The following is a 26,871-nucleotide window of genomic DNA, read 5'->3' as shown; positions in this document are numbered from 1 at the left end:
TCCATTGAAAAACACTTACGGTGATTCCATATCTTTGCTATTGTAAATAGTGCTGCGGTAAACATAAGAGTGTAGATATCTATTTGATATAATGACTTCCTTTGGGTAGACTCCGTGGTGGGATTGCTGGATGAAATGGTAGTTTGGTAGCTCTATTTTTAGTTCTTTGAGAAATCTCCATAATGTTTTCCACAGAGGTTGTACTAATTTACATTCCCACCAGCAGTGATAAACATTCCCTTTTCCCTACATCCTTGCCTACATCTCTTATTTTTTGACTTTTTAGTAATAGCCATTCTGACTGGTATGTAAGATGGTATCTCATTATGGTTTCAATTTGCATTTATCTGATGATTAGTGATGTTGAGCATTTTTTTCGTGTGTTTGTTAGCCATTTGTATGCCTTCTTTTGAAAAAATGTCTGTTCATGACCTTTGCCCACTTTTTAATGGAGTTATCTTTTTTTTCTTGTTGAGTTGTTACAAAACTCTTAAAGTAAGACGTGAGCAAAAATCTTTTTGGACTCGGGAATGGATTCTTAGATATGACACCAAAATCACAAGCAACCAAAGAAAAAATAAAGTGAACTTCATCAAAAGTAAAAACTTTTGTGCTTCAAAGAACACCATTAAGAAAGTATGAAGAGAATTCAACGAATGAGAGAAAATATTTGCAAGTCACATATTTGATAGGAAACTTGTATCTAGAATATATAAATTTATCTTACAACAATATAAAAATAAATAATTCAATTAAAAATGGGTAAATGATCTGAATAGACATTTCTCCAAAGCAGATATACAAATAGCCAATAAACACATGAAAAGATGCTCAATGTCATTAGTCACTACTGAAATACAAATGAAAACCATGGTGTGATACCACTTCATACCCACTAGGATGACTAAAATCAAAAGGACAGACAATAACAACTATCGCTGAAAACGTGGAGAAATTGAAACCTTTATACACTGCTGGTAGGAATGTAGAATGGTGCAGTCACTTGGGAAAACAGCTTGGAAATTTCTCAAAATGTTAAACATAAAGCTACCGTATGACCCAGCAATTCCACTTCTAGGTATATACCCAAGAGAACGGAAAACATATGTTCACAGCAGCATTGTTCATAACAGTCAAAAAGCTGAAACAGGTCGGGCACAGTGGCTCACGCCTGTAATCCTAGCGCTTTGGGAGGCCGAGGCGGGCAGATCACCTGAGGTCAGGAGTTCGAGACCAGCCTGGCCAACATGGTGAAACCCTGTCTCTACCAAAAATACAAAAATTAGCTAGGTGTGGTGGTGTGTGCCTGTAATCCCAGCTACTCCAGAGGCTGAGGCAGGAGAATCGCTTGAACCTGGGAGGCGGAGGTTGCAGCGAGCCGAGATCGCCCCACTGCACTCCAGCCTGGGTGACAGAGCAAGACTGTCTCAAAAAAAAAAAAAAAACAAAGCTGAAACAATCCAAATGTCTATCAATTGATGAATGGATAAATACAATGTGGCATATTCATACAATGAAATATTATTCCACAATAAAAAGGAATAAAGTACTGATACATGCTACAACATGGACAAAGCCAGACACAAAAGGTCACATAATATATGACTCCATTTACATGAAATGTCCAGAATAGATAAATCCATAGAGACTGAATATAGACTTGTGGCTGCCAGGGGCTGAGAGGAGAAAGTGCTTAATGGATAAGGGGTTTTACTTTGGAGTGTTGGAAATGTCTCAGAAGTACAGAGGGGTTGTGGTTGCACGACACTGTGAACATACCAACTGCTGCTGAGTTGTTCACTTGACAATGGCTAATTTTATGTTACTTGAATTTCACCTCAATAAATCACAGGTATTTGAAAGAAAAAGCAATCCAAAAATCTAAGCTAATATTTCCACTTACATGCAATGTTTTAAAAGTTGAAAAGTATTTCAAAAAGAGAGAGGATTTGTTTTTACAAGTTGGACTTGGCTTTTTTTTTTTTTAACCTAGGAAATTTGGCTAAATTTAAAGAACTGTGAGTAATCCTAGATATAAAAAGATAATTTCTCTTTACTCTCTGCTAATAAATGTCTACTACAGCAGTAGAGTTCAGATGGAGCTTTTGAAAGATTTATTTCATGACATGCTTAAAGATTTGAAAGAGTCAGTACACCTCCTATGTCCCTTCCTACTTTCAGAGATGAGTTTCCTACATCATCAGCACAAGTCAGCTGGGTAGGAGAATAACATTTGATTCCCAAAGTAAAACATCCCACGCTAATTAGTATAGCGCACTCTGCATCCTAAACCCTCCACCTTAAGCCTGAATAAACTTCCAAAGGCAAGATGTGGAATAGAAGTTGGGGGAATTACCTATAACCTAGACATCAAAGAAGTGGAGTTTAAGAGCAAATTACTCATATTAATTGTCCCAGCTTATTTACTTGTTTTTATTTTAATTTGCTTGTTGGAAACTCTATCCCTTAAATGCTCAAGTTTGTTTCAACTAGATGCCAATAGCCATGAGAAAGAACCTCAGTACAAAATAAACAAAGTGAATATTTAAGCTTCTAATGATATGGGGGTACAGAAAGGCATGCCATCTATTTAGAAACAATACACCTTTTTTTTGGAAACAGATGATCTAGCATTCTCCCAATTCTCCTAGATTATTTTTAAAACGTGATGCAAATCTCATGAAGTTCTGTGTTGAATAGATATAGAAATAATGTGATCATTGAGTTATAAAATCCAATAAAAATTCAATGATGCTACTAAATGTCACAAAAGTAGGGATATAGCTATTTATAAAAGTATTGAAGAAACACATATAAATTACACTGCCTTTCTTGTTCCCTGCCACTGAGTTTTAAATTGAGATTTTATATTGGTACATTATCGAATGAAATTAAATCAAACATAAAATATCTCTAAGACAACACTTTATGGTACTTCATAAATTCAAAGCTACATCTTCCTAAATGTAGTTTCCTATGCTACTCTAACGATGCCTTGTGCAAATCACACAGGGCAGCTTGAGCATCGTGGGAGTAAATGAGAAAGGAGAAGAGGGTGAGGGCAGCTCATTTTCCCCTTTTCATTCATAACCACAGGCACATTCCCAGTACTCACATGTGTCAGATCTCCTGGTTTTCGTTGAAGAACTGCTGCATCCCATGACTTCTATCTAAATCATATGTGTTCATGAATTCAACTTCTGATTTTAAGACAGAGTGTGAAAAGTGCCTCCCTTTAAGCTGCGAGGAACCACTCTTAGCCGATCCTCTTCAGTCATAGATTCTAATGAGGAATACACAGGAGGGAGGGAAGGAAACCGCCAGTTAACCACATGGTAGCTGAGGGGCTGCTCAGCAGGATTCATTTTACGCTTCTTCTGAATCGCTGTTCATCACGTGATGTGGAAAGTGATCAGACATAATCTAATCCTGGCTTATTTTCCAAAACACAGCAGCAGCTACAGAGCAGCTATAGGCTGCTTCTCTGCTAGACATAAATGAGTTTCTCCATGTCTAGGTCACATCCAGCTCTGTATAAAATAGAGCATTCAAAATGAAAAGAAAAATCGAAATATGAGAGTGTACGATTTTCTAATTTAAATATGGGGAATGGGATGTGGAGGAGCTGACATAATTAACTGTTTTGGTTTTCAGCTCAAAGTAATTCAACCTATCTAGGCTTTTAAAAACACAAATTGGAAGTTGACTATGAGACAAAAACAACATATTTAACAGCTATGCTGAAATTCAAAGTGAGTTCTTTGACAGTATTTCGCGGAATAAGTTGGGAACATTTGTTTTTTAAAAAAAAGGAGGCAGCCGGTCGCGGTGGCTCACGCCTGCAATCCCAGCACTTTGGGAGGCCGAGGCGGGCGGATTACGAGGTCAGGAGTTCGAGACCAGCCTGGCCAACATGGTGAAACCCCGTCTCTACTAAAAGTACAAAAATTAGCCAAGCATGGTGGCACATGTCTGTAATCCCAGCTACTCAGGAGGCTGAGGCAGGAGAATCGCTTGAACCCGGGAGGCGGAGGTTGCAGTGAGCTGAGATCGCACCACTGTACTCTAGCCTGGGCGACAAAGCGAGACTCCATCTCAAAAAAAAAAAAAAGGAGGTTTGAAACCTCCCCCCAAATTTAGGAATTGTAATCTGTGAGAGTGTCCTTTTATTTATTTTATTTTTTGAGACGGAGTCTCGCTCTATTACCCAGGCTGGAGTGCAGTGGTGTGATCACAGCTCACTGCAGCCTCAACCTCCCAGGCTCAGGTGATCCTCCCGCCTCAGCCTCCCTAGTAGCTGGGACTACAGGCATGCGCCACCACACCTGGCTAATTTTTTGTATTTTTAGTAGAGACGGGGTTTTGCTGTGTTGGCCAGGATGGTCTCAAACTCCTGACCTCAGGTGATCCACCTGCCTCGGCCTCCCAAAGTGCTGGGATTACAGGCATGAGCCACCGTGCCTGGCCAAGAGTGCCCTTTTAAACAAGCTCTCTGGGCACTGCTGAGGCCCCTCTGGAGTCTAACCTTGTGTTCTATAGTCCTTCTCATGAGCTCCCTGACTCCCATAATCACTTCACGGGAGTTTTCAACAAAATTCCTTTCCATAGTATACTGTCACGTCACTTTTTAGGGTGATGTTTCCTTTATTTTGTGATGCTCCAAACCAACCTGATCTAATATATTTGCATTCCTTTTTTTTTTTTTTTTTTTCCAGACAGGGTCTCACTCTGTCACCCAGGATGGAGTGTAGTGGCACAATCACGGCTCGCTGCAGCCTTAACCTCCCAAGCATGTGCCGTGACACCCGGCTAATTTTATTTTTTTGTAGAGACAGGGTCTCCCTATGTTGCCGAGGCTGGTCTCAAACTCCTGGGCTCAAGTGATCCTCCGACCTTGTCCTCCCAAAGTGCTGGGATCACAGGTGTGAGCCATCTTGCCCAGCCCTATTTGCATTTCTTGACAGGCACAAAGTCAGCAAACAACTGACATATCTATCTTTCCATTGGTACTACACCAAAAGCTTCAAAATTTCAACTCGACTGAAGAAAGGGAAAACTAAAATAAGCAAAATATTTGAACTATGGCAATGTTTTGAAAATAACAATAAGCTTAGTAAACAGATTTTCTGACCAGAGGTGAACCTGATTATTTTATGTATTGAATGAATTAGCCTTCCTAAACTTTGGGTTATTTCCAAATTTTTATTTATTTTTTGAGACAAGGTCTCGCTCTGTCACCCAGGCTGGAGTGCAGTGGCGCAACCATGACTCACTGCAACCTCCACCTCCCGGGCTCAAGTGATTCTCCTACCTCAGCCTCCTGAGCAGCTGGAACTACAGGCATGCGCCACCATGCCCAGCTAATTTTTGTACTTTTTTGTAGACATGGGGTCTCACCATGTTGCCCAAGTTGGTCTCAAACTCCTGGCCTCAAGCAACGTGCCCACCTCAGCCTCCCAAAGTGCTGGGATGACAGGCATGAGCCACCGTGCTTGGCTCTATTTCCAAATTTGATAGGCATTTCTTTCGTGTCTTCCTTATCTACATCATGGCTAAAGAACATTAACAAGTTCAGATCCAAGGGCAGGATGAGCCCTGTGGCATCCCACTCCAAACCATCCTCCAGGTTCACCACAGATCCGTTACCTTCATACTCACTGAGCAGATTTGTTCAGTTAGCTGGTAAACTCACCTATCATAACTCTCATTTATCTGTGAGACATCCTGGAGAATTTTACTAAATATTTTAATAAAATGATGATATGTATATATTTTGATACTTTGACATTCCAGCTTATTCCAGCAAAAGAAGAGAGAGGGAAGGAGGAGGAGAAAAGGAAGGAAGGGCAGGGGAGGAAGAAAGGAAGGAAATCAATTTGGCAACATTTTTAATACAAAATCATAGAAGTTTAAAGGTGAGAGAGACCTTTAAAATTACCTAGTATTTACACAAAGTGCAAGGAAGTTAAGCAACTTGTCCCATGTCATATAGACCTGTGCTTGTCATACTTCGTTGCATATGAGTGTCACCTGGGGAGCTTTTCAAACTCCCAGTACTCAGCCTGCACCTCATTAAGTCAGAATCTCTTGGGGTTTAAAAAATACTGATGCCCAAGTCCCACCCCCAGATAATTTGACATAATTGGTACTGGGTGGAGGATGAGGCATCAAGATTTTTTTCAGTTTTCCAGATTCTAATACACAACAAAGTTTGACAATCTGTAATAGAGACGGTATTTTAGCAAACCCACGGTGCTGCATAGTGATGATCACATTTTCCTAGAAATGCTTTGGCTCCATCTATTTCAAGCTGAATTTTTCCAGAGGTCATATCAAGCCAATGAGTCTGTGGCTTCTAGCATATATTCTTTTCTCATTTTTGAAATTGGGGCACTGTTCATCTAGGAATTCATCTAGTCCTGGTGACATTCTCCAGGTGCCTAGATCAGTGCTCTCCAACTCGAGTGCTCACAAGACTTATTGGGGGTGAGGGGATGCAGATTCCCAGGCTTTACTAACAATGCTCAGATTCAAAAGTCCAGTGCCTTGGAATACACATTTAAAGTGCACCATGCCGGGAACTTTGATGCAAGGAATCCCCATATCTCAGTTGAAGAAACACTATTTTCCAACAGTATCCAAATCTCACTTGGGCTTCGCTCCATCCTCATGCTATTTTTTCCACTCCTTTTTATGAAGACATAAGAATTGGGGCTGGGCACAGTGGCTCTCATTCATAATCCTAGCACTTTGGGAGGCTGAGGCAGATGGATCCTTTGAGCCCAGGAGTTCGAGACCAGCCTGGGCAACATAGGGAGACCCCAACTCTACCAAAAAATACAAAAAATTAGCCAGGCGTGGTGGTGCACATCTGTAGTCCCAGCTCCTCAGGAGGCTGAGGTGGGAGGATCACCTGAGGCTGGGAGGTCAAGGATGCAGCGAGCCGTGATCACACCACTGCACTCCAGCCTGGGTGACAGAGTGAAATCCTGACTTAAAAAAAAAAAAAAAAAAAAAAAGGTATGTTTTTTAATTTAAAAAAGAAAACAGGGAAAAAAAAAGAATTGAGCATTTAGTAGGCCATAAACACTGATTGGACTGATTGATATATTTCAATTTCGATTTTCTTTTTCCAGAAAAAAAAAAGCACTGTCTCAATATCTCTCCAGAGGCATTTGGTTTTCAGTCACCCCTCAGTTAATCCACAACAAACACAATTGCATATAAAAGATTCAGTAAGAACTAAAAAGCATCAAACTTGAGTATATTTCTGTTAGACTATTAGCCCCACGGGCAACTTCCAAAGTAGCCCTTGAATCTCTGGCACCTACATGGTGCCTTTCACATTGCAGATGTTGGATAATGCTAAATGAATGAATGAATGAACAAAGGAATCAATATTCCTAGGCCAGAGTTCTTTAAAAATTTAGTTGCTAAAAGTCATTATTAATCCATCATTTTGTGCACAGGTAGGTGCTATTCAATTACACAAAAGCATTTTATTAAATCAGAAAGGGGTAGTACTTATACATAATTTTTAAAGAAAGTTTTAAAATCATGATGGAAAGACATGATGATTGTTGTAGAATTTTTTGATTATCCATTAGAAAAAATTGGCTATAATAATTTTTACATTATTAAATAATTATTATCAGTTTATTTTTAACTGTTTTTCTCTCAGGTAATAGGTTACAAAAAAAGTCAGTTCTTTTTCATTCTCACCAAAATATGAGCTGGTTAAAGCAAGATGCCACTTACCCCTCCCATGTACTGCCCCACCTAGACTTCCAGGAGAGAGGGAAGTGAGTTTGTAAGCAGTGCGTGAGCCTTTGAGGACATCTCTGACATAAAGCTGATAAAAATGATTGGGGATTTTCCATGACTTGGTAAAATCTAAGCTGCTTCCATTTCCCACCCTCTGTTAGCATTTAAGTGCATTGAAGAAGTCTCTGAAGAAGTGATTCCCTGAGGCCTGAAAAGGGTTCTCAGGCTCAAAGAGGTGGGGGGCTTCCACAGGGTTCACAAATGCCCAAGAATGTCCTAGTGGGTAATACGAGCCCCTGGGTGGATCTTGGCAAAAAAACAGCTTGAAACTTGCCCATTGCTGCTGTCCCTTCTAATATATACCAAGGATGGTTTTAAAGAGTAAACATGAAATAATGACTCATCATTGGCACTCACTTATAATTTGCAAAAGGAAAGCCTTCCGCTAAAAGGTTTTTACTGTGTGTGTGTTGGGGGTGACTGGGTGGAACTGATAATTTTCCATTTTTTTCATGCTAATCTTTCACTTCCAATGCTGAAAATACAAGGAAAGTACAAAAGACAGGCCGTGGGGACAAACTAACGTTCGCCACCAAGCACCCTCCAACCACTAGCCCAGCCTCCCCGAGTTGTTCTTGTTCATTTTTAAGGTGGTCTGATTTCTAAGCTCATCTCTATCCAACTTCCACACCTTGGCTCAGCCACCCTGACACGACCCTCTCTGGCATTCTAGATGTCACTTTCGTAGTTTCCTAGGCTAGAATTCAGCTTTTCCTAGAGATGTTGGCTTTAGCAAGAAATTGGCTTTAGCTCTAGTCCTGAAAACCTGGAACCCATAGTCATTCAACTGATACCAACACCCTCTACCCCCACCCCCGACCACCACAGTGGGAGTGAAGCAGGCAGGTGTAATTCTTCCCCCGTAGATTGTGCTAGCATGAGGAACAGATGCCTCATCAGGCTCACCCTATTGCATTCTGCTTGGTATTCATTGCCACAGAGGTTTTATAGCCTGATGTCTGTGGCCTAAATATAATGAAGAGGCATAGGGTGAGGCAGAGGAGTCCCTGGCAGCCCGTGCCAGAGAGTTCCCTTCCATCACTACCTTTCCAGTAGAACAGTGGAGCAATTACTTATGTCTGGGGTCTTAAATGAGTAAGGGGAGGTCTGTAAGACCAAGCTGGTGATTCTTCCTGGGTCTCGCCACATGAGAGGATAAGAAAAGGGAGGAAACTATACTGACCACCAGAAGGTGTTTGAAAGTGTCTGCTGGTATATCAGACATGATTGTAATCAGGAAACAGCGTGGCCTGGTGCCAGGTTTTCCAAAGTGTGTTTGTGGAAGAATAGTTCTATGTGGTTTATTATTCTAGGACTAAGGCCAAAATAAAGGTCCCACCATTACATAATAAGTTCAGGGGATGTAGAGCTGGACAGGTTTCTTTACTGCAGGACTTCTCAGAGCCTTTAATATATGAACATACATTGTGAATCTCTCAGAAAGAGCTGACCACTATTTCCCAAAGAGCCTAGCAAGGGGCCCTTTTGAAGTAAAGCATCTCAAGAACTACTGTTCCTAACTGCCTAATGCTGGCCCAGTGGAGCCTTGGGTTTAGAAGTCAGACAACAGGAGTTTGAATTCTTAGTCATTAATTCCCCTGTACCTCAGTTTCCTCATAAGAAAACAGTGATAATAATGCATATCTTACTGACTTGTACTGAGGACTGAGTGGTGGGAAAAAACTAGCTTGAACAAAGACCAACTGTTTTTAGCTGATGAGTTAGGAGGGGCCATGCATGGGTGGGAACCCACTGTGTTTGTTCAAGTCTCTTTCTTCAGAATGCTTTGTCTGGGGCTTCCCAAAGACTAAACCCTTTGGGTACCTACAGGTTCTGGGATAATTTAAGAGTCGCAAAGCAATGGGTTCTTTTCCCTTGAGAGGTCTAAGATCGGAAAGAATGCTATACCAGTAATCATAATAGTAGCTAAAATCACTACTATTTATTAAGGGACTACTATTTACCCAGCATAGCGGGTGCTTTATATTTCTATTATTTCAGTTCACTGTCACAGCAAACTTTCAAGGTAGTATCGTCATCACCATGTTACAGATGAAAAAAACTGAGACTCAAATAACATACTCCCTGGCGTAGCTCATTAGTGGCAGAACTGAAGACTCGCTCTGTTTAATCATTAAAGAACAAAAATGTCTGCCCGCTAAAAGGCTATGCCTTGGTTTCAGGATCCAATCTGATCAGTTCGCATATGAACTAAATCACTAAAGAGAATTTTGAACACTGTAAGGAATTCTGGTTCCATTCTTACAGATAGCTAGAAACCTCTAAGACGACAAGACGCCAAGGGAACTAAAGGAAGATTTCTAAATATGAAGGTGTGCAGTGGAGTTTGGAGAATACTCCCTGAGGGGACCTAGAAGGGTTTCTCAAAGGACCCCTTCCCTCATTTTCTGGCTCTCAATCCAAGTGACTGTGGAGATTTTCCAAATATCAAGTTCATTTGAAATAGGCCACAATCCTTCAGATTGCCAAGTCATCTGTACATCTTCTTCAACTGATGGCAACTGATTTACAACCAGCATTTTTGAGAACAATCATTCCGAGAAATTGCAAAGCAGTAAGATATACTCCAAGGAGTACACATTGCCTGTTCCATTGCCACACGATATATGTTTATGATGTAGACTTCTGCTTGCCCCAAATGCCTAAGAATAAACAAACATATTACCTGTTTCTTCTGCTTGGCCAATGTAGAGGTTTTTCCTCACCCCAGGTGTTTCAAAGGAAATGAAGACGAGAAAAAAACCTTCTCTCTGGGGAAATGCAGAGGGCTGAAAGAAAAGAGGTACAATTTCAGCCCTCTCTGAAGCACCCCACACAAACACACACACACACACACACACACCCCACTCTGCAGAGAGAGCTCTTGCTTAAATAAATAAACAAACATATACACACAAAGAAATAACTAGAACAGGGCCAGGCTGCTTTGCCTTTCAGCCGGGAAGGCAAGCCCAGAGCCACGAATCTGGGAGACAATGCACTGGCCGTGAGCACAGCTCTCTGCTCCAACCCTGCTCTGTTCCTGGCCTGGAGATGCACTCAAGAAATGGGCTGCAAAGTCAGCGGCCACGTGACTGCTTCCAAAGGGACCAGGCTCCGCACGGGCAGGACCACGCTATTGTGTGCATAATCTGCCATCAATACAAAATAGAAAAGAGAATTTCAGTAAATAAGAGCAGAAAAGCACTCTTTAGGTAAACTGAGGATAATTTTTAGAAAACGTTACATTAACCTGGTACAATTAAGAGAAGTGGAAAAACTAAACATTCTTCCTTGGTTCTAGAAAGGTGTGGGTTTAAGGGAGCAGCCACTGGGTCATAAGACGTTTATACTCCAGCAGCTGTTCAGTAGCTCCTTATTGGAGAACCTACCTGTGAAGGGAGAATGACCTCCCTTCATCAGCAGAAAGGGAAAGGAAAGTTGGCCTGTAATGTTGCTGAGTTTGGGGGAGGAGAAAGACATACTTGAAAATTCAAAGTGCCCATGGCAGTAATGGATGCCAGCAGCCACAGTTCTGCTATGTTCGAGGCAATCTAGTGGTGGTCTTGTTCACAGAGTCTTATACTGATCGCGGCCGCGCTGCCAGCAGTTTCCCTGGCAAACTCTTCCTAGCTGGTGACACAGCATACGTGTTTTCAAGCTTACTGGTCTTAGGCTTTGCCAGCTAAAATTTACAGGACTCCAGCCATAAACATTTCATAACCCCACCCAAGCTGCTCTTTAGCTCGATTCCTTTCTGCAATTGAGAGCCACAGGAGATCTAGTAAAGTGGTTACCTAGTTTGCCATTTAATCGGATGGAGTTACTTGAAAAATAACTGGCGAGGTGGCTCTGGGCTTCTGTCCTATTAGTATATTAACATCACCAGAGGGCTTCATTATGAGGCAATACGACCACTCAGGTTTCCATGGTGGGGAAGACAAGAGTAGGACCTGATGAGGCTGCTACACAAATTGTAAATGATAGCATAATTACTCAGGCTCCAAAAAAATAGTGGACAATGTAGCTATACAGCTGGCTCTCCCAACCAAATGCCTATTCAATCCTCAGCCATTAAATTATGGCTATGTCTAGATACAGTTGTTCCAATGTCACCTCCTCTGTGTGAAGCCTTTCCTGAATCACCAAAGGGGAATTAGTCACTCTGTCTTCTGGCTCTCAAAGCCATGTGTGCGTCCAATTATAGAGTGTGCTCAAAGTGTGCTGTAATTTGCCCTTTTACATGTGAAATCCTAAAGGGAAAGGATCTATTTCATTCCTCTTGGCATCCCCAGTTGTGTGTGTGTTTTCTTATTTTTGAGACAGAGTCTCACTCTGTCACCCAGGCTGTGTAGTGGTGCATTCTGGGCTCACTGCAACCTCTGCCTGCCAGGCTTAAGCGATTCTCCTGCCTCAGCCTCCCGAGGAGCTGAGATTACAGGTGTACACCACCACACCCAGCTAATTTTTGTATTTTTAGTACAGACGAGGTTTCACCATGTTGGCGATGCTAGTGTCAAACTCCTGGCCTCAGGTGATCCGCCTTGGCCTCCCAAAGTGCTGGGATTACAGGTGTGAGCCACTGCGACTGGCCACATCCTCAGTTTTAAACCTACTCATTACTGAATGCAAAAGAGGTACTCACCAAATATTTGTTTAACCACAGAAAGAAAGGAAAGCAGGGAAAAAAACTCATGATTTAGGTTGTTATTTTAATGGCCAGCCCCTGGACCACGAATTGGATTGGCTGTGCCCTTTATGTGATTTGTTGAAAACTCAGAATTTGCTTTGAATGAATAACTTCATTGTATTTTTCCGTTGTAGAAAGAACACTGAAATGTTACTGTGAGCACCAAAGGGGTCTTATGGTCAGCCTCCAATTGTTAAATGAACCAACACTGATGTAAGTGAATAAATCACAATAATGATAATATCTATTGAGCACTGACCACGTTCTAGGTACTTTTAAATTTTACATATGTTAATCTTATTTAATCCACACACCATCCTCTGAGGTATATACTATTATGACCCCTCTTCACCCATTAGGAATTGTAGCCTAAAGTCAAACAGCAAATGAGGGGTGGAACTGGGAGTTGAACCCGGCCACTTTGGCTCTAGAACCCCTGCTTATTATAATCATTACACTCTACTGCCTCAGTCAGCACCTTGTGTGTTTGCAAAATTCAAGCTTCAGCCTCTTCTCAAATGCTCTCTGGCTTTCCTACAGCTGACCAGGGATGTGTTCTCCCAGCCTGAAAAAAGAAAAAATGATGGGCAGAGTGATGTTAACAGTTTTAAACCTCCTATGTGGCAAGTACCTCCTATGCAGCAGGTGCTACTGAGGGACAGAGACACAAATGGCAGAGAAAAAAAAATACACATGATTGGATATTGAAATATACATACCAGGTACTTAAAACAGTGCCAGGCACATAATAAATATCTATTACATGAATAAATGAAAGCAAAATGGTATGATAAAATATCTAATACAACAGGTACGAGACACTCCAGGGGCGCAGAGAAAGAGCCCTATCTCAGAAAGGGGGATGACGGAAGGCTTCCTAGAAGTGATGCACGGGCCGAGACCCGATGACTGACCAGGCATCAGCCAGAGGAAAAGAGGTGGGAAGAGGGGGTTCTCATAGCTATGCATATTCTACTGTACTTAACTAGGGTGTGAAATGGGAGAGGGGAACTAGAAATCAAAATGAACTTCTTTCCTAATGATAATGCTGCAATTACATAGAGAAAGGTGCCCGGATGTTAAGATTAAAAAATGGCTGCCCTCTCCACCTCTTCAGGCTGGACTTAATCTCTCTTGATTGCCTTCCCTTCCTTTCTCACTTCCCCACTGCTGTACTTTCTTTGCTCCTGCCTTCCAAATAAACTTGCTCTCAAATGTTTATCTCAGGCTCTGCTTCTGAGGGATCCCAACCCAGGACATTTAGTTAGTCCATGGCAATAGCAAACTATGGAAAGACAGAGGGGAATGGAGAAGCCTGGCTACCTCTCAAGGAAAAGAGGGCACTGCAGGCAAGCCTCTCCTATTTCACAAGCTTCCTGGAGCTGGCCACAGTTCCAATTTCTGCCAAGGCAAAGTAGTTCTAATGGGCAGCTCCCATTATTGATCATGACATACCCTGAGGAGTATGCTAGAATTGAGGCGAAGCAGCTGGACTGGAGAGGAGACTAAGAAAACAGCGGCATGTGCAGATCTATTTGATGGTGGGTACTTAAGGTGTCTGCTTGTGGCTCCTGATACCTCGAAGCCCCGTAGCACCAAAGGGGGGAAGCTCAGACAGGGCTGGCCTCCCATTTCTTCTGACTCTGAGCTAGCCTCCTGATGCTGGGGCCACGGGCAAGCAATCACACCCAATCACCACTTCCTAACCCCTAGTAGTCTCCAAAACTGGGGTAGCTTCCCCACAGCACATGCACAGAGATCTGCTGGAGAGCAGAAAGCAAAACATCAGAACTCATATTTTTATCTATTTTCTTATTCTTGTTAACTTTTCTATTTCCATGTATATTTGATCATGTACACAATAAATGAGTTCAGCAGTATTAGCTGTAAATAAATAAATATGCTTGGTCCATTCTCATGAAACTTACTGTGAGGGGTCCATGATCAAAAAAGTTCAAAAAGGCTGGGGGCAGTGGCTCATACCTGTAATCCCAGCACTTTGGGAGGCTGAGCAAGGAGGATTGCTTGAGCTGATGAGCTGGAGACCAGCCTGGGCAACATAGCAAGTCCTCTCTACTAAAAAAAAAAAAAAAAATTAGCTGGGTGTGGTGGGACATGCCTGTTCTCACAGCTACTTGAGAGGCTGAGGCAGGAGGATCACTTGAGCCTGCAAGATCGAGGCTGCAGTAAGCCATGATAGAGCCACTATACTCCAGCCTAGGCAACAGAGGAAGACCTTGTCTCAAAAGAAAAAAAAAAAAATCAAAGGACTCTAATTTAAAGATCCTGCTCCCTTGTGAAGAGAAGAAAGGAATACCAAGTAATTTTTCACTTAAATAGAGAAAGGATCAAGCATATTTTCAAGGGTGAATTCTGGGTACTGAAAAATCACATTAACTAGGAGAAAAGAGAGGCCAGATCTGGCAAGTCATTAGGAAGTCATTAAAAGAAATTAAAAGTGGGTTATGAGTCACTATCAGATGGAAGAAATTCATAAAGGTCAGTGCTTGCCAGATGTTTCTATTGGGGTCACCTGGTGAGCAGCCACAATGACAGGCTAAAACAGCCATCACGTTTTAAGGTGGGGAAATTCAGCTTTCGAAAGGCTCCATCTTAGATACAAAAGTTGAGCTTTCCTTGGTTGTGATTTAATAAATAGATTAATAGATATCAGAATTTTAATTCGGACCACTGCTTAATCTAACCCTAGCTTGGTCCTCGATGGCTTGAGTTTAAAGAAATTCCTTAAATTAACCCTGAATGTTCATAAATCAAATCAAAAAGCTTCACAGAAGGTTCTGGTCTGGGTAAGATGGAAAAAGGACATTTTACCCACTCTACTCTTTCTCTCTCATGGGACAAAGCTATAAAACCTGGACAGAATCCATGAAACAGCTATTTGAGGACTGTGGCAGACAGACTCTAAGCTGCCCCCAATGATCCCTTCCTCCTGGTCAATTCACACCATTGTGTTCATCCCTTCTCTTCAGCATAGGCTGGACCCAGAAACTTGCTTCTAATCAATTGAGCATGGCAATGGTATTGGGATGTCACTTCTATGACTAGGTTATAAAAGATTGTGATTTTCTGTCTTGCTAGCAGACCCTATTATCTTCACAGCTTTTGTGCTTTCAATGAAGTAAGCTGCCATGTGGGAGAAGCCCAAGTGGCAAAGGACTGGGGGAAGTCTCTAGCCAAAAGCCAGCAAGGAACTAAGGCCCTCAGTCAAACAGACCATGAGGGACTGACTCTTGTCAACAACCATATGGGCTTGGAAGTGGATCCCTCCCCAGTCCAACCTTCAGATGACAGCAGCCCAGTCAACACATTGTGTGCAGCAGCTCACGACAGATGCTGACGTAGAGGGCCCAAGTAAGCCACACCTGGGTTTCTGCCCCACAGAAACTGTAAGATCATAAACATGTGTTGTTTTAAGCCACTAGATTTTTTGGTAATCTGTCCCACAGCAATAAACAAGTAACATGAGGATTCTGAAAAGTAAATAACAGACGGCAGATGAAGGAAACAGATCAGAGTTTGAAGTACCACTGAACTGACAGTGAGTTTACCTTTTGTTCCCTCCAGTTCCTCCAGGCCAGATTCAAGGAAGCAGAAATTAAAATTAAAACCATGAGAGACCACTATATGTCTATGAATATGGCTAAATTTGGGTGGGGGGGTTGAGACAGGGTCTCACTCTGTCACCAGGCTGGAGAGCAGTGACACAATCACAGCTCACTGCAACTTCAACTTTCTGGGCTCAAGCTATCCTTCCACCTCAGCCTCCCAAGTAGTTGGGATCACAGGTACATGCCACCATGCCCGGCTAATTTTTGTATTTTTTGTAGGGAGTGGATTTTGCCACATTGTTCAGACTGGTCTCTAGGTATCCGCCTGCCTCAGCCTCCCAAAGTATTTGTATTATAGGCGTGAGCCACTGTGCCCAGCTAAAATTTTTTTTTTTTAATACAATATCCAGTGCTGGCTAGAATGTGGAGCAACTCGAACTCTAACACTTTGCTGGCAGGAATGCAAAGTGGTACAGTCACTCTGAAAAAGAGTTTGGTACTTTCTTATAAAGTTGAACATATACTTACCATATGACAGCAATCCTACTCCTGGGTAGCTATACTAGAGAAATAAAATTTTCTATTCATGCAAAAACGTGTATGCAGGTTCATACGGTCAAACATTGAAAACAGCTTAAATGTCCTTCCGTGAGTGTCCCACAAACTGTGGGACATCCATACAATGAAATGCTACTTAGCAATAAAAACAAATGAAGCTGATACACACAACCTGGATGGGTCTCAAAGGCATTATGCTGAGTGGAAGAGGCCAGGCTGAAAGGGATACAGACAGTTATATCGCATTCTCAAAAAGACAAAACTATAGTGACAGGGAACTGATCAGTGGTTACCAGGGGTTTATGGGTGAGGGAGGGGAGTGACTACAAAGGGCTAGCAGGAGGGAGTTTTGGGGGGCATGTTCTATATCCTGATGATGATGGTGGTTATGCTAATCTATCCATGTGTTAAAATTCACAGAACTGGCTGGGCGTGGTGGCTCACGCCTGCCATCTCAGCACTTTGGGAGGCCAAAGCGGGTGGATCACCTGAGGTCAGGAGTTCAAGAGCAGCCTGACCAAAATGGTGAAAACGTGTCTCTACTAAAAATACAAAAAATTAGCCAGGCGTGGTGGCAGGCACCTGTAATCCCAGCTACTTGGGAGGCTAAGGCAGGAGAATCCCTTGAACCCGGGAGGCGGAGGTTGTGGTGAGCCAAGGTTGCGCCATTACACTCCAGCCTGGGCAACAAGAGAAAAACTCCGTCTCAAAAAAATAAAAATAAAAAATAAATCACAGAACTGTACTTTAGGTTAGTGCAAAAGTAACTGCGGTTTTTGCAGAGATACGCCCATGTACTTACTACTGGAGTCCAGAAAGAAATGAGCTCGACCTGGGAACACCAGGAAATGTTTCGTAGGGCATAAAAGATGGAGAAAGACATTCCAGGGAACATGGGAGTCTGTTATATTTGAGATTGGGGGATACATAGAGTACACAGCAAAGGTTGGGAGCATTAACCTGGGGGAGGTAGGTTGGTGCCACCTGTGTTCTTATAAATCACAACAAAGAATCTGGACTTCAACTTATCAGTCAGGGATTGTCCTTTCAAATGCTTAATGGGCTGGGGCAGATAATACAAATGACTAAAGCAGCCTGGGCGGAAACCATGAGACACTGTAGCGAGTTTTTGTCTAAATGAGGAAGCTGCTACTTACTGGTAGCTCCATCTTCGGCTGCTATCCAGAAATCGCAGCCCAGTGTTGCCTGATGTAATTTTCCAAGAGAAGCTGAAGATAGTTTTATGTACGATCTCCTTATTTTTAAATGTTAGCATGAGTATTTTTCAGCAAATTTATGAAGCCACTGATTACAGGGTACACTGCTGTTTTATGTACCAATAAGAGAGAACACCACTGATCAAACTATGTCACTGTCCATTTCAAGACACATCCCAATATCAGAGCTGCTAAAATGTGAAAAAAAAAATGCATCTTAGAATCAACAAAATACAGTCATTCTCATTTTCTCAAAATGCCATACAGATTGCGTGGATTCTGCTTAAAGCTGCCAGATTGCAAACTCTGTTTAAGTCAAGGGGAGCCTGAGGGTAAGCTGATTAGATTCAAGCTGCAAGATCACTCTGGGGATCAGATGGTGATGAATGGGGAAAAGCAGGTAACAGGAAGACCAATGAGGAGGCTCCTGCAATAATCCAGGAGATAGATGGTAAGGGCTGAATTAAAGTCATGGCAGCGGGGATGAAGGGGAAGAAGGAGCCAAATGTAAAAGGTTTTATGTAACAAACCCCACAGGTCTCAGACTGGGCATGGAGAGTGAGGGAGACAGAGACATCGAGGAGGATTCCAGGGTTTTTAGTTTGGAAGAATAAATAGATTCATCATTCACTTGACAATATTTACTGGGTGTCTACCATGTGCCAGGCACTATGCTAGGTGCTGTGGTTACAAGGGGTGGACAAGATAGACATGGTTTCTGCCTTCTTATAATTTACAGTCTAAGAGATGATGATATTCATTGCAATAGGGTATTAAAGGGTACAAGAGTTGGACATGAAGGGGGACAAGCGAGTTTATGGTGGAGAAAAATCGTGAGTTCAGTCAGCGGTGTGCTAAATTTCAGTACTTGTGAGACCTCACTGTTGAGATATCCCACAGGCAGTAGAAGCCTGGGTTTCGAGCTCAGGAAATAAATCAGAACCAGAGAGTCAGATTAAATAGGTCATCAGGTTGCTGACAATAGCTGAAGTGATTAGAGAAGATAAAATAGCCAGGGAGAGCTTATAGAGTAAGGCTATAGAGGCAAAAGCAGAACACTGGGGAATAGAGACATTAAAGAGAATGAAAAGAGGAAGGAGCCAACAGGGAGGCTAACAAAGAATCAATCTGGAAAGTAAGAGGCCAAGGAGTGAGGGCTATCTGTAAAGCAATGGAGACTTGATTACCGTATAGTCCATCTAAACCTGCACCTAGAATTACTGCCTGGAAGCAATTTACCTTTGCCATGTACAATTCAGACTGTCAGAGTTATGGATGTTTTGCATGAATTCCAAATAGGCTTATCAGAACTGCTTCTAATTTAAAAAGCTAGGATATTTTTAAATATTGCCACAATCTGTTTCTTTATCTTGTATGTGCTTACGTTTTACATGTATCTCAGATTGACATCTAGCATGAGTCAATGTAGAGCAATGCTAATTCCTTATTTCTTCTTCTTTTCCTTCTACAGGAGCTACAATCTGCCATTCCAAGAACAAAAGTAAAACAAAGACTACACACTGATGCAACTCCCTCTCATGTTAAAGCACTGGGAATTGGGCAAAACTGATCTAGACAGAGAATGGAATCACCTTGCAAGACCATCATGAGGTTCTCTGCCCAGAGCTCTGTAACAGGTGAGCCTGAAATGTGGTAAGATACTCTGATCCTTTGGACTTGTCTAGAAAGGTCCTCAGACATCTTCATTTTATAGGAGAGGAAACCACGCCCAGAGAAGTTAGGTGGCCTCCCCAAAGTCACAGTCCTGTGACTCAGTGACCAGTACATCAAGGTGACCCAGTTTCACCCTATACATATATATTAAAGCATTTAACAAACTTCATACATAAAACATAAAGACCACAAGAGTTGGGCTAAACAACTAAACAGACAGAGGCCACAGGTTAACTTTCGATCATTGTCCCATGCCTACCCGGATCATACTCCATTCACCTGGTCCACTAAGTGCTCTTCTCTTACCTTTCCCTCGAGGTTTGATCAGGTCCACACAGGTTCAAGGGGAACAGACTCCTAGATCTTCACTTTGCTGGTTGTTGACTCTTTCAGCCTGACCTGCGGGCTCAGGACACAATCTATCATCACACAGGTCTTATTGAAGAGGGTTTCCCAGTCTCATTTGTAATCTTCAAGAGGTAGATTCTAGAATGATTAATAGGTTGCCTTGGTGACCTCACAATGTAGCATGCAGATATGACAATACCTGCCAATGGAATGTGGACGACATGACCTGGATGAGAGGACTATTTCTTGCTTATTGAAAGGCAGATTCCAGCTTTCTTTTTGTCACCATTGCCTCCCTATCAACTATTTTTGTGTTCATGAACATGGTAAACAAAGAAAAGTTTGTTTCTTGGAGGAATGTTGATAAAACAAGGCCTGGGCCAGGCACGATGGCTCATGCCTGTAATCCCAGCACTTTGGGAGGCCAAGGCGGGTAGATCACCTGAGGTCAGAAGTTCAAGACCAGCCTGGCCAACATGGTGAAACCCTGTCTCTACTAAAAACAAAAATTAGCTGAGCATGGTGGCGGGCACCTGTAATCCCAGCTACTCAGGAGGCTGAGGCAGGAAAATCACTTGAACTCGGGAGGTGGAGGTTGCAGTGAGCTGAGACAGTGCCACTGCACTCCAGCCTGGGTGACAGAGTAAGACTCTGTTCCACGCCTGCCCCCCGCCAAAACAAACAAACAAACAAACAAAAAAAAAACAAGTCCTAGAAAATATCCAGGGCTTTCTTTTCAAAACCCTCACTATTACTGCCTCAGATGCCTAAGAGTTTACGGAGAAGCCTTTGGAAAAAATTTTCAGAGCATTTTCTTTTGTGCACTTATTCCTGGCTTGGTTTCATTCATATATTCATTAAATAAATATTTGTTGAGCATCTATTATGTGCCGGGTATTGTTCTACACCCTGGGGATATACCAGTTAGCAAAACTGGTAAGGTCTCTTCCCTCCTAAAGCTTATAGGCTAGTAGGAGAAGTAAACATGAATCAAATAATCATAAATGTGAAATTGCAAAGGACAAGTATTCATTTTATGAGAGTGAGGTGGGGGTTCGAGCAAAGACTTCTCTGAGGAAGTCATCTTTGACCTGACAGTGGAAGGTTGAATGTGGATTAATTAGGTGAAGGTGTTGATGGGGGATGGAGTCAAGCATACAGTTGAGCTAAGGCTCGTGACCCGGAGTAGCTAACTGGAGACTAGGATTGGGAGACTTTCAAAGGAGAATCCAGGATTCAATATAGGTCTAATTTACTAAAGCCGAAGCTCTTATTTTCACCAAAATTTAAAGGGTGCACAATCTGTCAGTCTTACAACTCATTTGCGTAAAACTCTAAAACAGCACTTCTCAAACTTTAATGCACTTACAAGTCACCTAGGGATCTTGTCAAAACACAGATTCCCGGGCCCAATCACTGCTGAATCCCAATCTGATTTAGTAGGTCTGGGGTGGGGCTGTGAAGCTGCATTTCTAATAAGCTCCCAGGTGACAGTGAAGCATACTTTGAGGGGCACTGCTCTATAACACAGTACTCTTTTTATTTATTTATTTTTATTTGCTTGAGACAGGGTCTCACTCTGTCGAGAGTGAGCTATGATCGCGCCCAGGCTGGAGTGCAGTGGCGCGATCATAGCTCACTGTAGCCTCCACCTCCCGGGCTCAAGTCATCCTCCTCACTCAACCTCCCAAGTAGCTGGGACTACAGGTGCCCGCCACCACTCGGCTAATTTTTTATTTTTTACAGAGATGGCGTTTCACCATCTTGCCCAGGCTGGTCAAATTCTTGGGCTCCCAAAGCACTGGAATTACAGGCGTGAGCCACCACACCTGGCCTCATTCATAGCTTTTGGAGTGTAAACCAAAAGAAAAATTTTAATCCCTGCCCAACCATTGGAATGGACTTCTTCCTAGGCCAGGGCACTTTAAAATTTAACCTGAAAGACTGCTTCAGGCCATGACGAGAAGCAGAGGTCCAACATGCCTCATTATACCTCTCCGGTATTAATATAAACACAGACCTTAGGACGGATAAGAAACATTTACAATCTGTCCTCTCTGAAGCCTGCTACCTGAAGGCTTCATCTATCTGCACAATAAGAACTTTGGTCTCCCCAGTCCCTTAACCCAGACATCTCCTTTCTACTGATCCCAGGTCTTTGGATAAACTCAACCAATTGTCAACTAGAACATTTTTCAATCTACCTATAACCCGGAAGCCACGCCCCTCCTCCCCCTTGCTTCGAGTTGTCCTGCCTTTCTGAACTGAACCAATGTATTTCTTAAATGTATTTGATTGAATTCTCATGTCTCCCTAAAATGTATTAATTCTACAATTAATTTTTATGGTTTACTCAGTAGTAAGACCAAAACAAAAGAATGCTGTGATATGTAAATAAAGCAATGCCAAAAGCTAAAGATTTCAAAGACTTGGAAAGAACGAGAGAAATAATAATCATAAGCAAACTGACGTGTCAGTAATGTAGTGAAACTTCTCTAATTTATCCCAGTGAAGTGGGCTGTCAATTCTTACTCAGTGACAAGTTCAATTTATGAAATAGTTTTAAAGAAAAGTAACAAATTAATCTGATGTAACTAATGAGAAGCAATGTCTATATGTTTAATAACTCTTTAACAGGTCAATAAGAGCTATTTGTAACTAACACTTTCATTTTCTGACGGAAGCTCTGGATTTTATATGATGTGAGAGAAAAACCACCTCCCTTTCCAGGCCTCCATTACTTACTTCTGTCACAGTTCCCACTGATGTGCCACATTCCTCCTGGTGGCCTATGTGAAAACAAGTAGGCGAGAGAGCCAAGATTTCTCTGGATTGGTTTTCGTGAGAAGGTTATGAAGTTAATATAGGGCCTAGAGTGAAATATTGTCATTTAAAAAAACTAGAAATGAACTCCTCTGTGCAGAGAAGAACAGGAAGATTAAGAAAGGGAAACAGGAGTAAGTTTTTATAATTTTGAGGAAATATCAGCTCTGCCACTTTCAACCTGGGGATCTTAGGCAACTTACATAACTCCTCTAAACCTCAGTTTCCTCATTTTAAAAATGAGAATAGGCCGGGCGCTGTAGCTCACACCTGTAATCCCAGCTCTTTGGGAGGCCAAGGCAGGTGGATCACTTGAGGTCTGAAGTTCGAGACCAGCCTGGACAACATGGTAAAGCCCCGTCTCTACTAAAAATACAAAAATTAGCCAGGCATGGTGGTGTGCGCCTATAGTCCCAGCTACTCCGGAGGCTGAGGCACGAGAATCACTTGAACCTGGGAGGTGGAGGTTGCAGTGAGCTGAGATCGTGCCACTGCACTCCAGCCTGGGCAACAGAGTGAGACTCTGTCTCAAAAAAAAAAAAAAGAAGAATATTTAAAGAGAATAATATAAGTGGCAATCTCTTTGTAAACTATAAAGTGCTAAACAAGTATTAGCTACCATTTCCAGGAGAGGCCTGCATTTCCCGAGTGGATATACATCCTAGAGAAGAAATGTGGTCTGGCCAGTGGGTCAGGATGTGTCTAGGAACATAATAGAATTAGATTCTAGAGTCAGCTTGCTTGGGTTCAAGTTCTTGCTCAACCACTTAACAGCTCTGTGTGAGCTTGGGCAAATTACATAACCTCTCTGTGCCTATTGCTTCAACTATAAAATGAGGCTACAGATAGCACCAATCACACTGGGTTGATGTAACGAATGAATGGGTTAACACACATTGTAGCAGCCACTGATCATTACTGTCCATTCTCCCTCTGTTCCTTACTAATAAAACCCCCGTTTTGTTCTAGGTGGCAGTGTTCGGGCAACAAAACTTGATTTGCTAGGCTCCCTTGCAACTATGGGTAGTCATGTGACACAGTTCTAGCCCTTGAGATACAAGCAGAAATCTATGGGCTGAGGCTTCCAGAAAAGCTATTTTCCTGATAAAAAGGAAAAGACTCAGCTGGCACAAGCCTCTTCTCTTTTGTCCTTCCCCCTATTCTGCCTGGAACCAGGACACAATGCCTGGAGGAGGAGCAGCCATCTCATGCACACTAGGAAGAAAGCCTCACACTGAGAAGAGCGAAACCATGATGCAGGATGGAGGGACGAGCTTGAGACCTGGATGACAATGTGACACTGTATATCTCCTGGCTTCGTATCATGTGGGACGAAAACCAAGCGCTCTGTGTTAAGCCCCTGGTGTTCTATTTACCTTATTTCAGGCAGCCAAACACATTCTCTAACCAATACAACTGTAAAGCAGCTTGGTGCCTGGCTCATAGTATTCAATAAATGTTAGCTATTATTATTATCATTAGGCCAGCATTCTGTTCCCTAACCAGGTGGCTAGCAAATAGTCCCCTAACTTCCTTGTAATAGAATCACAATTTTCCTTTTCGAAATCACCCCCGCTTCCTGTTTTTAGCCATGTGATTTGCATGGGACTGACGGAGCCCCCAACTCTAAGCGAGGGCCCTGGTTGACTTAAGCCAATTATCCGAGCCCACTCCCCAAGCAACAGCAACTTTTCAGGAACAAGCACATAATTCAGGCCTAAGACAGCATATCCTCTTCTCCTGGCAAAAAGGAGTGTTTGGGGTGGGCGTATAGCTAAAGAAAGATATTATGAGTGAATCTCGGGGTACCTGGAGAGAGTGCTGGGACAGACTCACTTATCTCCCCCTAGTGTGGTGCTCTGAGCAAGGTTTCACCATGAGAAGAGCCAGTCCAGGGGGTGAAATTGATACATGGGGAAGGGCCAACCAAAAGGCAGGGAAATGGAGCCGGAGCCCTCCATCCTAAGTCTCTGGATCAAATCTTACCTTCGGAAGTTTCAAACCAGATTCGTTTGAAACTGGTTTTGCTCAGTTTGGGTCGGATCTTCTGCCACAGGCAACTACAAGATTCTTTCTGATACTGTTAGAAGAAAAAAATAATAATTTTACTGTAAGGACTACATGCCTACAGGGGAACTTTCCAAATCCTGGTGTAGTGCTTCTATTCAGTAAAATCTATAATCCAGCACAATATAAGTTCACATCACAATCACCTTTTTAAAAGAAAAAAATGACAATAAGATTCACAATCAATTTTCAGTTGTGTGAATTCATTCAAATTTCTCTTCTGAAAGAAAAAAAAAGTCAGCCAGTTGAAAGTGTTTTGTTTTTGTTCTTTTTGTAAACACGTCCAGGAGAGGTCCATTAAGAATAAATTTGTATCCAGGCTTTAGAAGAACGCTGAGCCCAGAAGCAGACGCTGGAAATGTATGACTAATATTGAAATAATATTCACAGACAGTTGTCATGGCAGCCTACTCCGTCTGCACAAAATAGAACCCACTGCTTTTTTTTTTTTTTTTTTTTTGAGATGGAGTCTCGCTCTTTCACCCAGGCTGGAGTGCAGTGGCGAGATCTCGGGTCACTGCAAGCTCCGCCTCCCGGGTTCACGCCATCCTCCTGCCTCAGAACCCCAAGTAGCTGGGACTACAGGCACCCGCCACCGCGCCCGGCTAATTTTTTGTATTTTTAGTAGAGATGGGGTTTCACCGTGTTAGCCAGGATGGTCTCGATCTCCTGACCTCATGATCCACCCTCCTCGGCCTCCCAAAGTGCTGGGATTACAGGCGTGAGCCACCGCGCCTGGCAGAACCCTCTGCATCTTAACAGGATTTAGCAGAGGAAAACTGCTAGCATGCAGATAGCCTCTAAATGAATTAAACAACCTACTAATTGGTTTTGCTTTTATTACTGTAGATGGCCTTAGGACTCTACCCAAATTGTATCCAAAAGATCTCCAATTCTTGAAATCATTAGTAAAAATACACAATATGACTGGAGTTTAACACCTGCACCACACTTGAAATCTTTCCCTCAGACTGTGCAGAAAGCTTAGAGGCAAGTCTTATTGCGTGCCCAGTTGAATCCATGTGGAAACAAATCAGGCAGTAAGTGTAGTGGAAGTCGAGGGAGTAACCCATTCCATTTCCATCACCAATTAGCACTGGCTGCTATCAGGTGTTGCCTTTTAAATGGGACTCCAGAGGAGTGGGCAGTAGTAGTCAAATTGTTCTGTGTTCAGTTACCTAGTCACAGGGGAGTGACTTTAGAAACTAGGCACATCTCTGCCGGGTGTGGTGGCTCAGGCCTGTAATCCCAGCACTTTGGGAGGCCAAGGCAGGCAGATCACCTGATGTCAGGAGTTCAAGATCAGCCTGGGCAGCATGGTGAAAATCCATCCCTACTAATAATACAAAAATTAGCAAGGCGTGGTGGCGGATACCTGGAATCCCAACTACTTGGGAAGCTGAGGCAGGAGAATCGCTTGAACCCGGGAGGTGGAGGTTGCAGTGAGCCAAGATTGTGCCACTGCACTCCAGCCTGGGCGACAGAGTGAGACTCTGCCTTAAATTAAAAAAAAAAAAAAGAGAGAGAGAGAAAAAGATACTAGACACATCTTAAGATAGGTTAAGTAAGAGAGGGGGAGACAAAACATTCTAAGCTCATCTGTTTCTCTCTCGAGTGGCCATCTCTAGGAAATGTAATCTCACTGAAAGTGATTGTGGGTGATTGTGAAGGTTATAGATAACTGGTCTGGAGAGGTATACCATGTGAGGCCTTCTTTCCTATTAGACAGGTTTTTGCTTATCACCCTGCCTATCCCTCATCAGCCTTCTCTTTTGTCAAGTTTCTTCTTTAAGAGAAAGGAGACCGGGCCCAAATTCAGATCTAGTAACATCCTACATTAGGAAAACCACATCAAGCCACTATCTTCCATTAATATACTGGAACAAATGAGTCCTTTGGGTTAACTCATGTTCTTCAGACTTCTTGAGATGAGGCCATGTCATATACTTTTTTTAAAAAAGCTCCTGCACTACCCAACACTGTGTTCCCAGACATATTGCAGGCATGTGATAATGAACAACTTCCATCAAGGGACTGGAACACAGGGCAAGCCCTTGGTAGCTGGGGGACAAATTAAAGACATTGTCAAAATGGTACAGGA

At 42.5% G+C, this 26,871-nt stretch overlaps 1 protein-coding gene and 1 long non-coding RNA gene across 8 annotated transcripts in view; one reads left to right on the top strand and one right to left on the bottom strand.

Annotated features, from left to right (window-relative positions):
* The window catches only part of PPEF1 (protein phosphatase with EF-hand domain 1), a 153,575-nt gene that overhangs the window by 117,918 nt on the left and 8,786 nt on the right, over positions 1-26,871 (bottom strand). For 2 of the 7 annotated variants that reach the window (XM_055106112.2, XM_055106116.2), the window contains 6 exons: positions 24,690-24,783; positions 22,626-22,750; positions 19,839-20,018; positions 12,993-13,079; positions 10,511-10,613; positions 3,116-3,283 (listed from right to left, as the gene is read on the bottom strand). In XM_055106112.2, coding sequence (XP_054962087.1) covers positions 3,116-3,161 — 46 coding nt within the window. In that variant the 5' untranslated portion in view covers positions 3,162-3,283; positions 10,511-10,613; positions 12,993-13,079; ... (1 more) ...; positions 22,626-22,750; positions 24,690-24,783. Of the gene's footprint in view, positions 1-3,115; positions 3,284-10,510; positions 10,614-12,992; positions 13,080-17,798; positions 18,050-19,838; positions 20,080-22,625; positions 22,751-24,689; positions 24,784-26,871 lie in introns of those variants that run through there. The other 5 variants (XM_055106115.2, XM_055106114.2, XM_055106111.2 and 2 more) reach the window with 3 other exon arrangements.
* On the top strand, positions 18,179-24,412 carry LOC103786245 (uncharacterized). The gene is made up of 3 exons (XR_004668765.4): positions 18,179-18,309; positions 19,330-19,495; positions 23,673-24,412. It is a non-coding gene; the product is annotated as an uncharacterized LOC103786245 (long non-coding RNA).

Source organism: Pan paniscus, chromosome X, assembly GCF_029289425.2.
Source record: "Pan paniscus chromosome X, NHGRI_mPanPan1-v2.0_pri, whole genome shotgun sequence".
In the NCBI taxonomy this organism is placed as follows: Eukaryota; Metazoa; Chordata; class Mammalia; order Primates; family Hominidae; genus Pan; species Pan paniscus.
The sequence above is the reverse complement of the archived record's forward strand: the minus strand, read 5'-3'. Positions and strand labels throughout refer to the sequence as shown.